Below are 16,883 nucleotides of genomic sequence, written 5' to 3'. Positions count from 1 at the left end.
AGTGTTTTAGTCTGTAAAGTGTTTTAGTCTGTAAAGTGTGGAGTCTGTTAAGTGTAGAGTCTGTTAAGTGTTTTAGTCTGTAAAGTGTGGAGTCTGTAAAGTGTTTTAGTCTGTAAAGTGTGGAGTCTGTTAAGTGTTTTAGTCTGTAAAGTGTTTTAGTCTGTAAAGTGTTTTAGTCTGTAAAGTGTGGAGTCTGTAAAGTGTGGAGTCTGTTAAGTGTTTTAGTCTGTTAAGTGTTTTAGTCTGTCAAGTGTGGAGTCTGTTAAGTGTTTTAGTCTGTAAAGTGTTTTAGTCTGTAAAGTGTGGAGTCTGTAAAGTGTGGAGTCTGTAAAGTGTGGAGTCTGTAAAGTGTTTTAGTCTGTAAAGTGTGGAGTCTGTAAAGTGTTTTAGTCTGTTAAGTGTTTTAGTCTGTCAAGTGTGGAGTCTGTTAAGTGTTTTAGTCTGTAAAGTGTTTTAGTCTGTAAAGTGTGGAGTCTGTAAAGTGTGGAGTCTGTAAAGTGAGGAGTCTGTTAAGTGTGGAGTCTGTAAAGTGTTTTAGTCTGTAAAGTGTGGAGTCTGTAAAGTGTGGAGTCTGTAAAGTGTGAGTCTGTAAAGTGTTTTAGTCTGTAAAGTGTGGAGTCTGTAAAGTGTGGAGTCTGTAAAGTGTGGAGTCTGTAAAGTGTGGAGTCTGTAAAGTGTGGAGTCTGTAAAGTGTGGAGTCTGTAAAGTGTGGAGTCTGTAAAGTGTGGTCTGTAAAGTGTGGAGTCTGTAAAGTGTTTTAGTCTGTAAAGTGAGGAGTCTGTAAAGTGTGGAGTCTGTAAAGTGTGGAGTCTGTAAAGTGTTTTAGTCTGTAAAGTGTGGAGTCTGTAAAGTGTTTTAGTCTGTAAAGTGTGGTCTGTAAAGTGTGGAGTCTGTAAAGTGTTTTGGTCTGTAAAGTGAGGAGTCTGTAAAGTGTGGAGTCTGTAAAGTGTGGAGTCTTATGGAGCGACTAAAGGTCAGATGTTGTTAAAGAGTGGGATGAAAACAGCTAAAGTTTAGTCTCTTTGTCTGCTCACGCTCCCTGTGTATATTTCTCCCGTCTTTAGCCGCTGCTGTCTCCCACAAAGGACCATATTTGGATTACAGAGCCTTTCCTGCTACACATGGATGCCAAACATGTCAGTATTTGTGAATGAATTAGCGTGGGAAAGACCAGGGAGCGACACAGCCATGTTGGAGTCACTTCCTGGAAACGAACCATCAAATAAAGATCGTAAAGGGAGAGTTTGGTCTGTTTTTTTCACTCACATTAAAGCCAAGATGTTGAACTGTGAAAATAATATCCATGTTTCACCTGCAGCGTCTCGCCTGAAATGTTTACAAATGTTTATGACGACTTATTCCTCAAACAGCGGCTCTTTCACTGGCCGCGTGTTCTTCTCCGACGGCGTGTTCTTCTCCGACGGCGTGTTCTTCTCCGACGGCGTGTTCTTCTCCGTCCGCATGTTCTCCTCCCGCATGTTCTCCGCCCGCGTGTTCTCCTCCGCCCACATGTTCTCCTCCGCCCACATGTTCTCCGCCTACATGTTCTGCTCCGCCCTCGATCTTCAGAGCGTTCTGCGCGTGGACCTTCAGGTGCCGGTTGAGGTTGGACTTGCGGCTGAACTTCATGTCGCACTCGGAGCAGCTGAAGGGCTTCTCGCCCGTGTGCGTCCTCATGTGTTTGCGCACGTACACCTTCTGGCTGAAGCGCTTGTTGCAGACGGGGCAGCTGTACGGCTTCTCGCCCGTGTGGATGAGGATGTGCGAGCGCAGCGCGAAGGACGTGGTGACCGTCTTCATGCAGATGGGGCAGGTGAACAGCGTGCTCTTGGGGCCCGCCGGCTCCTCGCCCGGCTTCTTGGACCAGCCGTGCAGGGACATGTGGGCCATCAGCGTCTCCTTGTAGGAGTAGCTCTTGGCGCAGACGGGGCACTGGAACGGCTTCTCGCCCGTGTGCACCACCGTGTGCCGCTTCAGGCTGTGCCGGTCCTTGAACTTCTTCTCGCAGAAGTAGCACTGGTGCTTTTTGAGCTTGTCCTTGGCGTCGCCGGCGTTGTCGGCGCCGCTCTCGGCCGCCGCGCTGTTGGAAGGGAATCTCTCGACGTTGAACTGCGAGAACAGGCTCCTGGCGGGGTCGTCTTCGTAGTCCTGGCCGTAGTCTTCCTCGTCCGCCTCCGTCTCCATTGGGTGAAGCGAACTCCCCGTGGGCGGCTCCAGGTCCTCCTCCAGGTCCTCATCGCTGTCCTCCATCACCTCGGTTTTGATGACGCAGGGGAACTCCGGGAGCGCGTCCCTCACGGCGTTGTCCGTCTGGGGAGAGTCCGGGCTTCCCTCGTCCAGGAACGAGCTCTGCGTCTGCGGCAGGAGGGCATCTGGAGAGAGAGGACAGTGTTCAGGCTTTGGAATGACAAGAATGAGAATCAATAGAGGCGATTTTTGTCAAATCATTACAAAGACAAAAGGTAAAACAATCAAAATATGTTATTCGGTGAGACTGGTTTACAACATAGTGTGTGGAGCTACAAAGATGCTTCAAAGGAAGTTCCTGTTTCGTACAGCACAGCGATTTAGGCCAACTTCCTTCTAATAAATGAAAAGGTTACTTTGACTCTGGTCTAGAGTCTCATGTCATTATTCGGAGCTGAGGTCGAAACAGCTCAATGTGGCGCAGTTTTGGAAAAACAAATGTCCAAACAGAAAACGTCCAAACGTTGTTATTTGGAAGTGACTGGATTCACAAACCTGCCACATCCATCGTCTCCAGTTTTGGACGCCTTTATGAGACCATGTGAGGTCATGTGACCTTAGGTCTTAAGTGCTGAGAGAGAAGACTCTGGACTTCAGGACACTTTTAGTTTCATGTGGATCGTTTCAGCCGTTACAGAGATATTGATCACAAACCAAGTCTGAATCCAGCCTTTTGCCCGTTACCATAGTTACCACATATTCTAAGAAGATCCTTAGTTGGTTCAGCTCTGTTCTAAACTATCGTCTGTTTATGTTGCGACGTCATGTGAACGCAGCCCACTGAAAACACAACAGTGGCCGAGGCCCCAAAACAAGCACAAAACAATGTATTTACTTCTTTAAATCCGTCCTTTAGTTATGTGTAGTTATCGCCGTCTGTTATTCAACATTTAGCGTTAGCCGTTAGCTTCAAGACAAAAACACAGAGTGATGAGCAGGAAGTTTCCTCCAGTGAAGTCTTTGCTCCTGCGATGTTTTTAACCTGATGCAGTGTCTGGAATATTGAGCTATTTATTCATTTTGACATTTTGTCAGAGGGAAGTAACGAGACAGGAAGAGCAGCGTGACGCTCCTGTGGAGATATCAATTATATATATATATTATATATAATATATTATATATAATATATATATATATATTTAAACTAATCAGAGACCAAGAGCCTAAATTACACACCTTGATCCTGTGAAGACCCACAAAGGCACCGACCATTAGGGGAGCTAGAAGGTTGGTAGTTTATTGGGATTAAATATAATGTGCTCATTACATTTTATCACATTTGATCATAAAGTAGAACTTAGCTGGCTTTTTTCTTTTCTTTTCAATAATGAATTAGGTTTAATGGCTTTACTCGTCACCAAGATTGAAATCCATTTATATTAAATAAACTGTTCTGCTCTGACTGGGACAGCCTTGGCTTCATTATTAACTCTATGATCATTTGGACTTTAATGCTGTAGTGTTTGTGTGCTAGGCCCCGCCCACTGAGCCCCCTCCTCTGATTGGCCCCTGGCCTGCAGCCTGGTCCTGACTGGACTGAGCAGAGAAAGTCTCTACGCTGCACAAAGTTCACCCGCTTTAATCAGGAGCCTCTGGACGACTGAGACTTCATGTTGCATTTGTTACAACATGAGAAAGAAAAGTCAAGGGGTTTTTCCGGGTTGTGATGTATCGCATCAAAAGCTTTGTTTCATTTCCTAACTTTAACCCTTTTCTGTAAACATGAGGCCAAAGTTCATCAAATAAAGCCTGCCTGTTTCACCTGTGGCTGCTGCACGTTTACAAAGCGCCTCCTACAGGAGAGGGACACAGACTGTAGAGACTGCAGGGAAATCTGCACCAAAACCCAAAAGGCCGGCCCAGAACTTTCTCCACCTGAACAAAACCAAATCTGAGTTTGTTCTTTTTGGCTCCAGGACGTCCCTCAGTCAGTCCAGGGTCATGAGTCCAGCAGAGTCTCTGGTCAGAGGGCTCTGGACAGTGAGCGATCGTTTTCCTGTGCAGCACTTCGGTCTTCCTGTGTTGATGTAAAGTCCTATATAGTCCTTTGATTGAGTCTGTCCTTCTCAAACCCTGGTATCAGACATGGTGAAGGTGAAGGTTTCCTCTCTCTGGTGAGTTAGTATCAGCTCCTGTGGTCACTTTGGAACTACCCGCCCTGCACTCAAGGTCTTTTCTGACAAAGAACAAGAAGAACTGGATTGAAAACATTATTTGAGGACTGGACAGTTTAAGAAATAACATCTAAACAATGTCTTTTTCATGAATAAACCGAGGCTGTTCTTGAATTCAGCCTGGGGCGCTCTCTGCAGGCACCAGTGGGAATGAAACAGAGAATCAAGGCTTTTACCTCTAGCCAACAGCGAGCTAACAAACACATGACGTCACGAAGAACACACGGATGACGGGCTTTAAAAGGGTTTGTCTCACTCTCGTTTCTGCATTTGTGGACTTTGCTTCACTGATGTTTTAGTAATGACTACGTTTAGTGTCTTTCTGCTTCAGACATTATTTACACCCAGTTTAGACACAACTAGGTCCATTTTTCAGACCTGATTCTGAAGGTTAAATATTATCAGAGGTTGTATTTGGGCTGAGAAGTTTGGCTTTTCCACCGAGGAGCTGGTTTGGAGCTGGTTCTGGTCCTGGCCTGGTTCGGTACAGACTTGGTTTTCCACCAAAACGAGCACCTTTTGCCATCGCAACACGTTAGGAAGTCAGCTGTCACATAAAACATGGAGAGCAACATCTTACTCCAGTCACTTCTGGTTATAAAATACACAAAAACTGAGCTGCCTTTAGAAAAATTAAAATAATTTTACCGCGTTCATGTGGAGAAAGTGTCTGTGAGCCAGAATATATTTTATATGTTATATATTTTCTTCTTCTTTACAAAGTCCTGCTTTTGAACAGATGCTCGATTATTGAAAAAATAATAATCACGATTATTTTTGTCATAATTGAAATCACGATTATTCAAACGATTTGTTGCCTTTAAAAAAAAGTTGTTTTTATTTATATATTTATTAATAAAAAACTATGCTGAATATTTTCTGAACTTTCATAAAAGTACAAATTTCAAGTTTGCCTCGATTAAGGAGAGGTCTCTGTTTCACACCTGCCCCCTGCTGGCCAGCCCTCACACCTGCCCCCTGCTGGCCAGCCCTCACACCTGCGCAAGCAAACTGAGCAGCGCGGCCTGATTACATCATCACGCATCATGAAATGCGAAGTCTGCTTTGCAAAAAAAAAAATTGATTACATTTTTGTTGTTGAAAAAAACAAAAAAAAAACGTTTTTTTTCCCCCCGATTATGCTAATTTTGTAATCGTTTAGTGTAATAATCGAAATTGTAATCGAATTTTGATTAATTGCACAGCCCTAGTAAATAGTGCCAAAAGCAGGGCCGCAGGTGACTGAGACCCCGCCCACTGGAGCTCCGCCCACTGGAGCTCCGCCCACGTTACAAAGAAAATGACTCTTATTTATCGGCCTATGATTGATTTGATCAAACATCAATATCAGGCTGTAATAATAAAACTGTCACACGTCTGTTTGAAACTTCCACATGATCGTGTCGGTTCAGTCGTGTTTATGAGACGTCACAATAATAAAGTTTGTCCACAAGAGGGCAGTGTTCAGACAGAATGAAGCAGCCCAGAGACTTCGATACCACACTTTTTTGCAGGAAAGCCTCAAAGTGTTACAAGGCTTCACTCGCTCATGACTAGTTTCCTCCACAGAGACCGTCTTGGCTTCTCCATTTCTCCAACTAACTAACTAACTAACTAACTAACTAATTAACCAACTAACCAACTAACCAACTAACCAACCAACTAACTAACTAACTAACTAACTAACTAACTAACTAACTAACGTACGTTTGCTGGTTTGCCGAAAGAGAAAGCCACACCCTCAGTCGCTGACATCACTGGTGATTGTTTCTTGGTTCAGCTTTTAACTGGTTCCCAACAGGCACCAGCTTGAAGCTGGAACCGGCACCGGCAGCAGCACCAGAACCAGAACCAGAACCAGCACCAGCACCAGCACCAGAACCAGCACCAGCACCAGCACCAGTTTGGTGGAAAAGCCCTGTGTGCTACTCATTAAACTTCAGGAAACATGTGGAAACGCTTCAGCAGAAGAAGAAGAAACGGACAAAGTCAACGGGATTCACTCAAAACCGTGAATGACGAGAAATGAAAACCAGGTCCAGCGACGTTAAAACCTCGTTAAAACTTTGCATTGTGCGTTTCCTTGAACGTCCTCACAGCTCGTGGTCCAGGGCGGTCAGGAGGTCCCGGTGGTCAGAGTCACGTCTTCTTGGCGTGGTTCCTGAAGTGTCGGTAGAGGTTGGACTTGCGGTTGAACCTCATGTTGCACTGCGAGCAGGCGAAGGGCTTCTCCCCCGTGTGGATGAGGATGTGCGAGCGCAGGTCGAACTTGCGCGCGAAGCACCGCTTGCAGAACGGGCAGCAGAAGGGCGGGCCGTGGGCGGGGCCCGACCTGGTCCGGCGCGGGAGGCTCAGCGACACCGGTTTGGCCGCCGCCGCCGCCGTCGCCGCTCCGTACGAGGGGCAGCTCTGCTTCAGCGCCTCGCCCGACCGCTTGATCCTGTTCAGGTTCTCCATGTGGATCTCCAGCGCGTGGACCTCCATGTGCTTCTTCAGCTCCGGCGGCGCGTGGAAGGTCTCGTCGCAGAAGCAGCACTGGTGAGGGTTCGCCGCTGCTGGGTCGTCCGGGTCGGGTCTGGGCTCGGCGGGCGGGGCCGAGCTGCTGCACGGCGCCTCCCAGTCCTCGCTGTTGTCCGTCTGCTCGTCGGATTCCGTTTTGACCGTGGCCCAGTGGAACTCTTCTTCTTCTTCTTCTTCGTCCTCCTCGGTTTTGGCGGTTTCTGAACTGTCCGTGATTTGGGAGGGGCCTGTCTCGCCCTGATCCCGCAGGAGTGTCTGAGGCGGGACATCTGAAAGAGCAGACACACACAGCAGCCAGATTAATAGTTCATAGTTCTGATTACGGAGAAGAACGGCGGGACAAAGGCTCGGATCGACTTGGGGAGCGGCGTTCTTCAGGGGTTCTGTGGTCCATCGCTGCTGCCTCCACTGTGAGATCCAGCAGATTCACCACATTTACACTTTCTGGTGGTCATTTGAGCCGGAGCAGCGGCCGATACAACTCAATGGGAGAAATGTCCGAACAGAAAACGTCCAAATGTTTTTCAAATGTGATCATTATTACTGGATTCACAAACCGGACACATTCATCTAAAGCTGAAAGTCCTTTTGTCTCCACGTTTAGACGCCTTTACGAGTCATGTGACCTCAGTTCATCTGTGCTGAGAGAAGACGCTGGACTTTGGGACAGTTTTTGTTTCATAGGTCCAACAAGTCCAACATTTAGCGTTTTGACCAATACAAAATGACCAATTTTTTGAGAAAATACGGAAAGATTAGACAAAAAAAATGGATGCTAGGGTTTAGACAAAAAATAATAATAATTTAATTGTAAAAAGAAATGTTTTGAAAATAGAAAACATTGGAAATAAATTGAAAAAAAAAATTAAAAAAAAAAAAAAAAACAATTGGAAAAATTAAAAAAAAAAATTGGGTTTTGACACAATTTGGAAAATATACAAAAAATATGTGGCAAAAAGTAAAAAAATAAATAAATATGAAAAACATTTTTGAAAATAATAGTTTGGAGACAGTTTTTGTTTCATGTGGTAAGTCCAGCCGTTACAGAGACATTAACCATAAACCAAGTCCAACATTCAGCGTTTTGACCAATACAAAATGTGGGAAAATTGTTTGAAATGAAAAAAATTGGAAATAAATTTAAAGATTTTGAAAAAATATGTTTTTTTTGAGAAAATACGTCAAGATTAGACAAAAAATGGAGGCTAGGGGTTTAGACAAAATTTTGAAAAAAAAAATTACAAATTGTAAAAAAAAAAGGTTTTTGAAAATTTACTAAAAATGCAGAAAACATTGGAAATAAATTGGAAAAATTGAAAAAAAAAAAAAAAAATCTTGTGAAAAATGTGGAAAAATTTGAAATGGGTTTTGACAAAATTTAGAATATACAAAAAGTATGTGGTAAAAAGTAAAAAACATAAATATGAAAAACATTTTTGAAAATAATAGTTTGGAGAAAAGTTAGGATAAATTGAGGAACCTGTGGCACAATTTTTCAACAAATTCTGGAAGAAATGCGTAAAAGTTGGTCCTTTGATCGTTTGTAATATTGTCTGTATTCTTGCTCACCTATACAAGGCGGTCATGTGACCTCAGTTCATCTGTGCTGAGAGAAGACGCTGGACTTTAGGACAGTTTTTGTTTCATGTGATAAGTCCAGCCGTTACAGAGACATTAACCATAAACCAAGTCCAACATTCAGCATTTTGACCGTTACCATAGTTACCACAATAGAAGTCTGTTGTGAACGCCACCAATACAACTGAAACCTTTACAGGAAGATTTCGGCATAAGGGCAACTTTAGACTCGACATGTGACACGGTCGTACAAACTTTATTCACAAAGGCATAAAATAAAGTCGTTTTAGTTTAGTCACCAACCCTCGGCCCGCGGGCACTTTCCAGGCTCCTTCACACGCCGCTGCGGTACAACTTTAACCTTGTAAAGCCCGGACCATGGAATAACTGCTCAAATATTCACATTTTCGGAAATGGGAGAATTTACTGAACCTTCTGACGAAATTACCCTTTTTTAAATAAATGAAATTTGCTGCTGTTGCGCATAATCAAACCACCCTGTACCCTCGGATTCGCCCGGCTCAGAGTAGATTCAGAGCCTTCAGTCCTGCCAGCACTGGGCTCTGCTGCTAAATGTGCTCAGACACGAGAAACAAGGGGCAATGTAAAACAGACTTACACTTCAAACGTTTTTCTGTCTTTAAAGGCACACTGCACAACATTTTGAACTATACTGTCGCCATCAGCACAAACCATGCTCCTAATGACCAGCTCGACAAAGAAAATGCTATTACTGCAGTGTGAAATCAAAGCATGGATTTGAATGAGAACCGAACCTACTTAAATCTGAAATTCTGCTGACTTAAGTGAACATCTCCATGGAGACGAGCTGGAGACGCACCCCCTCCCGGTGAAGTTACTGTCATGTCTTAGGAGAGCTTAATTCATCCAAACAAACACACATTTCCTCCTGCCTTTTCAGCGCTGTGACTGGAAACCAACAAAGCACGTGGCCAGGGGCGGACGGGGACTGAGAAACAGCCCTGGACTCGGACCAGCCTGGACCAAATTACCGTAATTGTGACACTTCCACAAATCCATATTTTAACCTCTGACCCCCCGCCTTAACCAAATGCATTCTGTCCTCTTTGGGTATTATATAGGCCTGTGTAACACCTCATTTGAAAGCTAAGACCCACAAAACTGATCTTTTTCCTCGCGTTGTTGCTGTGTTGTGTCACCTTTTGTATGTTTTTTTTTTTTTTTGTCACTTTTTGTTGAATTTTTTTTACTTTTTGGTTGAGATTTTTGTCCCATTTTTGTTGATTTTTTGTAATTTTTTTGTTAAATTTTTGTCACATTTTTGGTGCTTTTTTCCCAAGAATCTTTTTGATTGGGGTAAAGCCAAACAGGAAAAAATGGGATCCGTTCAGGTGGGAGTTCTTACCCCCCGCCTTAACATTAACGAGTGCTTTTTCCCCAGTTCGGCTTTTTATTATTATTTTTTTGATCGGTATCATCAGCAAAAAGAACGGGAAAGGTGGTCGTAGAAACAGAAGCAAAATCATTAATATAAATAATAAATAATAATGGTCCCAAAATTGAACCTTGTGGCACACCACACACGGCATTCCTTTTAGATTCATGTTCTTTTATACTGGGCTTTACCCAAATCTAAAAGCTTCTCGACTGGAGAGCAACAATGTAACGCCTCATTTGAAAGCTAAGACCTACAAAAGTGACGGAAACTTTTCATCAAGTCGCCACATTTTTGTCATGTTTTTGTTGTTTTTTTTCATTATTTTTTCTATCATTTTTTGTTGTGTTTTTTGTTGTGTTTTTCTCATGTTTTCGTCCTCTTTTTCTCGCTATTTTGATGCTTTTCCTTTTAGCTTTTAGATTTGGGTAAAGCTGGGTTGAGGCGGGACTGGTGGCCCTAGAGCCAGTGGCCCTTCTGTGCTCTTCCAGAATGGACAAATGGCCAGTCCGCCCCTGCACGTGGCTAATAACCAAATGTCTAAGTCAAGTCTTTTTGGAGCTTTGGTCAAGTAAGTCTCAAGTCCTGAAAACTGCGACGCGAGTCCAGTCATGTGACTCGAGGCCGGAGATCATTAACTACATCATTAGACCTTCTGAGATTTTACTTAAGATACAAATGAGCGAGTCAAGATGCATTTAACCTCTTAACTCCCACCTGAACGGATCCCATTTTCTCCAGTTTGGAGAAAACCCTAATCAAAAAGCTTCTTGGGAAAAAAGCACCAAAACAGCCACAAAAAATGAGAAGAAAACAAGGATGTAAACGCAACAAAAATGTGACAAAAATTCAACAAAAATGTGACAAAAACTGAACCAAAAAGTGACAAAAAATCAACAAAAATGTGACAAAAATTCAACCAAAAAGTGACAAAAATTCAAGCAAAAATCTGACAACAATTCAACAAAAATGTGACAAAAACTGAACTAAAAAATGACAAAAATGTGACAAAAATTCAACAAAAATGTGACAAAAATTCAACAAAAGAATTTTCAAAAATTCAACAAAAATTAGACAAAAACTGAACTAAAAATGTGACAAAAATGTGACAAAAATTCAACAAAAATGTGACAAAAACTGAACCAAAAATGTGACAAAAATTCAACAAAAATTCAACAAAAGAATTTCAAAAATTCAACAAAAATGTGACAAAAATTCAACAAAAATGTGACAAAAATTCAACAAAAATGTGACAAAAACTGAACTAAAAAAGGACAAAAATGTGACAAAAATGTGACAAAAATGTGACAAAAATGTGACAAAAATTCAACAAAAAAATGACAAAAATTCAACAAAAATTCAACAAAAATTCAACAAAAGAATTTTCAAAAATTCAACCAAAAAGTGAAAAAAAAATAAAAAAATTAACATAAAAACACACAAAAAAAAGGTGACACAACACAGCAACAACGCGAGGAAAAATATCAGTTTTGTGGGTCTTAGCTTTCAAATGAGGTGTCACACAGGCCTATATAATAGCCAAAGAGGACAGAATGCATTTGGTTTAGGCGGGGGGTAAGAGGTTAAGAAAGCTGATTTAATAAATGGAATGAATTCAAACAAGGACGATAAAGGCCCCGTGCCTTTTTTTGTTCCTAACATGTATATAACATTCTAACTCTTCAAATAGATGAGTTAATAACCAGGTACCTCAACTTTCAGGGTCACATTTTGGGGTCACAGTCACAAAAACACGAACAACAACAACAACCACCACAACAACCACAACAACAACAACAACACCTCGCCTGTTAGTTCTTCAGCTAAAACAACACAGTGTATTTTCTACCTTTGCAAAACGAAAAAACAAAAGAAAAACAAGATTCAATCCACTGACACAGCCTTTAATCTCGTAACTCCCACCTGAACCGAGCACATTCTCTCCAGCTCAGCTTTACCCAAATCTAGAAGCATCTTGACCAGAGCTTAAAGGAACAGGACACCGTGTTGATACTGAGATATGCAAAATTAAACATGTGGATTTTCTAAGTGGATAATAAGGGGAACTATATTGTAAGGCGTATTAATACCAGGAGTAGTTCGACATCAGGTCACCATATTTACCATATTTACTTCACCTGGTTCGGAGCTATAGAGGCTAAATGCTAACCTGTGTTTACGTGACTGAGGGCACGCGTGAAGACCAGACAGGTGCACATGAACTCGTCTAAGCTCAGGTAAGAACAGATCTCAGTGTGGAAAAAAGGTGGCCTGTTCCTTTGATCTCCCGCCCACCTAAACCAAGCACATTCTCTCCAGCTCAGCTTTACCCAAATCTAAAAGCCCACAGGCCAGTGTGACGACAAAACTGATCAGGATTGTTCCTCGCGCTGTCGTCACTTTTTTGTTGCTTGTTTTCATCCTCATCTACATCTTGTTTTTGTCGCTGGTTTTTGGTGTTTTTGTTGTGTTTGTTTGGTGTTTTGGTCACTTTTCCATCACTCTTTTTGTCGCTCTTTCGTGGCTTCCTTGTTGATTTGCTGATGCTTTTCCATCGCTCTTTAGCCATGTTTTTATCGCCGTTATTGCTCGCGTTTTCATCTCATTTTTCTCACTTGTTGTTGCCCTTTCATCACTGTTAAGTCTTGTATTGGTGTCGCTTTTATATTGTGTTATTGCTGCTTTTCCAGCACGTTTTTGTCGCTCGTTTGCCACTTTTTTGCTTGTAGATTTGGGTAAAGCAGACACTCGGGGTCAGAGGTGTCACATGTGGCTGGAGTCAGACTGATGGTTTGTTAAATGTCGTTGCAGTTTTGCAGATGATGGACGAACCCAGCGCCATGTTCTGGTCCAGTCCAAACACGATCGGCCATTACATTATCACCACCTCCTCCTCCTCCTCCTCCTCCTCCTCCTCCTCCTCCTCCTCTCCCTGCACCTCCTGAAACAGATGAAACTCTATTACCGTGAACAAACGGACCTGGCTTTAGCGGCTCGCCCTGCGGCTGCAGCAGCGCCTCCTCCTCCGGCAGCAGCAGCGCTCTCCTCTGGGGCTCCTCTCGGCAGCGGAGCCTCTGGTTCTCCTCCCGGGAGCGGAGCAGCTCCTCCTCGTACTCCACGATGGTCCTCTCGAACAGGGCGAAGATCTCCTCCGCCGCCGCCGTCAGCCGCTCGGTCACCAGCGCCCGCAGATACTCGCCCTTCTTGGACATGTTGTTGTCGCGTTAGCCTCGTTAGCCTGGTTAGCTTTAGCCGTTAGCCCCAGAGCCAGAGGTTTCGCTAAAAGGAGGTGGAGGAGGAGGGCCCCGGATGTGCACGCCCCCTACCGGAACACCAGGGCTGTGCAGAATTAAAGGCACTATACCTGGTTTTTAAAGTACAAATAATTAACCTCTTAACCCGCGCCATCTTGTTCGGCTTTACACAAATCTAAAGGTTTCTTGAAAAAAGCGTCAAAAACGAGGATGAAAATGCGACAAAGGAGCGACAAAAAAGCAATGAAAAAGTGACACAAAACAGGCCGGAAAAAAACAACAAAACCGCAACTAAAAAGTGACGAAAGGGACGAAAACATGTCAAAAACGCAAGAAAATAAATTAAATAAAAACAGTCAGGAAAAAAAAGCAATGAAAAAGCCACAAAAATGTGACAAAAACGAGGCGACAATGAGACAAAAAAGTTGTGATCACTTTTGCAGGTCTAACTTTCACATGAGGTGTTGCTCTGTTGTTCTCCAGTCGAGCAGTTTTTAGATAATGTAGGAGCTATTTGTCAGTTTTCTGATGTAAAGCTAAAATGTCACTTTTTGTTTATTAGTTGCTCATAAGTATGTTTTCTTTTTGTTATGTAGTCTTCAATATGCTAAGTTAGGTCTACTTTGCTTACTTTTTGTTTTATTTTACTTGGTTAGTTTTCTATTGCGCACCTAGGGGATATAGGGGAGTAGCGCACATTGTCCAACACGCACCTGGGTGGGCTAATGGTTTTTTACCAGTCATGTCGGAGAGGCCTTACATGAAGTCTTGCTGTTTGCCGTCCAAATCTGGAAAATAAACCCTCTTTTTGAACCTTTAAGTTTGTTTGGACATTGCTCTCTTTTGAACGCTGCGTAAACCAAAACCCCAGGGTGCGTCTGAAGTGTTTATTTAAAGTTTTCTTATGTCGCAGTTTAAGTTTAAGTTTCTGTTGACAAATACTCACTACAGATAATGATGTAATAATAATGGCTTTCATTTAAATAGAGTACGGGAAAATCCAGTTACCATGGAGATCCGCCATGTTTGCAGCTGCTAGCATACATTATAGACTAACATTAGCTAAAAACAGTATTAAAAAATTGAGTACAAAAGCCATGGAACAGCTCCTTTAGCTGCTGAGTGATGTCATGTCGCTCCAATTGTGATTGGCATACTTGGTTGGAAAAAAAAACACAAACACGGTTGATATAGCCGATATGCATTACTGGAATAGGAAAGATTTTCTTTTAAAAAGGGAAAAAACAAATACAAATCAGATTTTTCAAAACAGATTGTATTTGTGGTGGTACTGACTGAACGTGGCATCCTGTCACTTGTTGGAGGGGGGTTTGTACGTCACTGCTGGGATTGGCTGGATCGTTGTGCTGTTTTGTTGCCATCAGGTTGTCGTACATTGCCCTGCTACTGGCTCCAATCACATCAATGAAATGATACTTCCAGGGGTGGAAACTTATACGTTTACGTCCTCCCACTCCTTTTTGTACAGTATTATGTTAATATGTGGAAGCATGTGGAGATGTCATGAAGCTGCACATGTTAAAGGAACAGGCCATCGTGTTTACACACTGAGATCTGTTCTTCCCTGAGCTTAGACGAGTTGATCCGTACCTGTCTGGAAGAGCTCGGTCGCTTCTAACTTCACCCCCGTTTGGAGCCATAGGAATACATTAGGAGAGGCAAAATGCTAACAACATCTTTTGCGTGACTGAGGGCACACATAAAGACCAGACAGGTACACATCAACTCGTCTAAGCTCAGGTAAGAGCAGATCTCAGTCTGGAAAAACAGTGGCCTGTTCCTTTAATGTAAAAAACATGTGTGTATGTAATGTACATTAAACTATCAATAAAAAAAACACTACACCATTTCCCTGCCCGACCCTTTGAGTTTGTGTAGTTCAAGTTTGTGTTTGTGTAGTTGGGAGAGGGAAGTTCCTAAAGATCCGGCACACAAAAGAAACACTTCACCGTTTGGACTTGTTTTAGTCAATTTAATCAAAGTTCAGTGTTTCCTCACAGACAGAACCAAAACAAAACATGTACAACGTAAACAGCTTACACATCATCATTAGTTTTAGTGAATAAATCAACGTTGCTGGATTTGAGCACGTCTACTGCAGATTCGGGGACACAGAGAGCTCTCGTTTGTGAAATGTATAAAAATATCCTTTGTGTGTATTAGTTTAACCTAACACCTCGTAGAGCAGCGAGAGGTTAGGCTCCATGTTCAGTTTGTTGTTTATAAACACCACTTTTCAAAGTCCTGACCTCATTTTGTGCTGAGCAAGACGGGGTGTCACGGTTCACTAACATGTCGGTTCAACTACTTACAAAAATAATTTAAAAAGACATATTTATTTCTCTTTAATGTCTAATTTAAAGGGACTATAAGGAGTTTAAAAATGTTAAAATGATGTATTGTAGTGTAGAATGAGCTCAGACCTGTTCACCACAACTGCCTCTAAAATCCTGCACTGTCGCTCAAAAAGGCGTCACTTCGGCCCCAATTGCCGTCATGCACGAGCTTAATATAGAAGCTGCAGTTACACGTATGGCCTGAGGTGGCAGTAGTGAGTATAAAATGGCGAACTTGCATCCAGCCCCTTTAAGTGCACCGTTACACGCCAATTTGCGAGCTTTATAAATATAATATAAATATAACTTACAACATCGGCCGATCTAGCGCCGAGAAAGGCCGAACAGAAAGTGATAAAGACTTTCCGTTTCTTGGAAAGAGCGAAGTCAGTCCTCCATAAACCTCCTGGGCCTCAGGGGAACCGAGATGTTAAAGCAGTACTAAGTAACTCCTGCCCCTAGAGGCCATAAGCGCCACTGCAGGTGTCGTAGCATGTTGTGTTTTTTTACTCATTAATATTCTGTGAGTAAATACTGCGCTGACAGAAAAGACAAAGGGACAGAGGGATATTGTTCATCCATGGAGATCTTTTTTTTCACTCAAACTTGGCTGTAAATACTGTTTAAGTGACGCTAGCCCGATGTTAGCTTTGCCTGTTAGCCTGTTAGCTTCTTCTTCGTGATTCTATTTGTGTGTATTGGTTGCCCCGGTCCGGTGACAGTCAAGTTGCAATTGTGGTTTTCTGGCCAGAGACACCGGGGGAGATGAAAGACCCTCCAATCCTCCCTTTAACACTTGTATTACCCTCAGAGGGACTACGGCAGGGGGGGGGGCAATTAATTTTCATAAGGGGCCAAATGAGAAGCCTGAATTGAGTCGGAGCCGCACCAACAATAACTCAAACTTATATCGGGATATAGGTATAATATATCAGGAGTGTGTCACCGGGGTCCATAAACAAAAGCTCCAAAATAAACCAATATTGGGAAAATACATTGACGACTTTTTTTTTCAATAAATGAATAATTATAGGACTGCAGGGGCAAACTGTCCATTTCCCACTTGACTACAATCTATTATAGAAAACGCAATCTCAATAGAAAACGCAATCTCAATGGCCGCCGCCTGGGCGCCGCCATGTTTATTTCCCATACCGACTTTGAAGCTAAGCAGGGAAGTGCCTGGTTAGAACTGGGATGGGAGACCGTTCCTCTGAAGCTTATTACATCCGCGGCCGGCCCCCACGTGACGGTCCCACCGGCCGCGGGCATTGGCCACGGGTCCATATGGACCGCAGTGCTGCTGTCCAAGCACAACCCGCTGTCACAAAAACGC

At 42.9% G+C, this 16,883-nt stretch overlaps 1 protein-coding gene and 1 long non-coding RNA gene across 2 annotated transcripts; one reads left to right on the top strand and one right to left on the bottom strand.

The window, feature by feature from the left end:
• The first annotated feature begins 300 nt into the window (after window positions 1–300).
• Window positions 301–801, top strand: LOC306964245. The gene is made up of 3 exons (XR_013792964.1): window positions 301–356; window positions 539–578; window positions 612–801. It is a non-coding gene; the product is annotated as an uncharacterized lncRNA (long non-coding RNA).
• Window positions 802–1,362: 561 nt separating this feature from the next.
• LOC306964339 (uncharacterized protein) lies at window positions 1,363–13,306 on the bottom strand (the record flags this gene model as incomplete). The annotated part of the gene is made up of 2 exons (XM_079558331.1): window positions 12,917–13,306; window positions 1,363–2,372 (listed from the first exon to the last, which is right to left on the bottom strand). The coding sequence occupies exons 1-2, from the start codon at window positions 13,146–13,148 to the stop codon at window positions 1,363–1,365; spliced, it is 1,242 nt and encodes a 413-aa protein (XP_079414457.1). The 5' UTR covers window positions 13,149–13,306.
• Window positions 13,307–16,883: the final 3,577 nt, after the last annotated feature.

Source organism: Gobius niger (assembly GCF_951799975.1).
Source record: "Gobius niger genome assembly, chromosome: 6".
NCBI lineage: Eukaryota > Metazoa > Chordata > Actinopteri > Gobiiformes > Gobiidae > Gobius > Gobius niger.
This window is presented reverse-complemented; position numbering and strand designations above follow the sequence as displayed.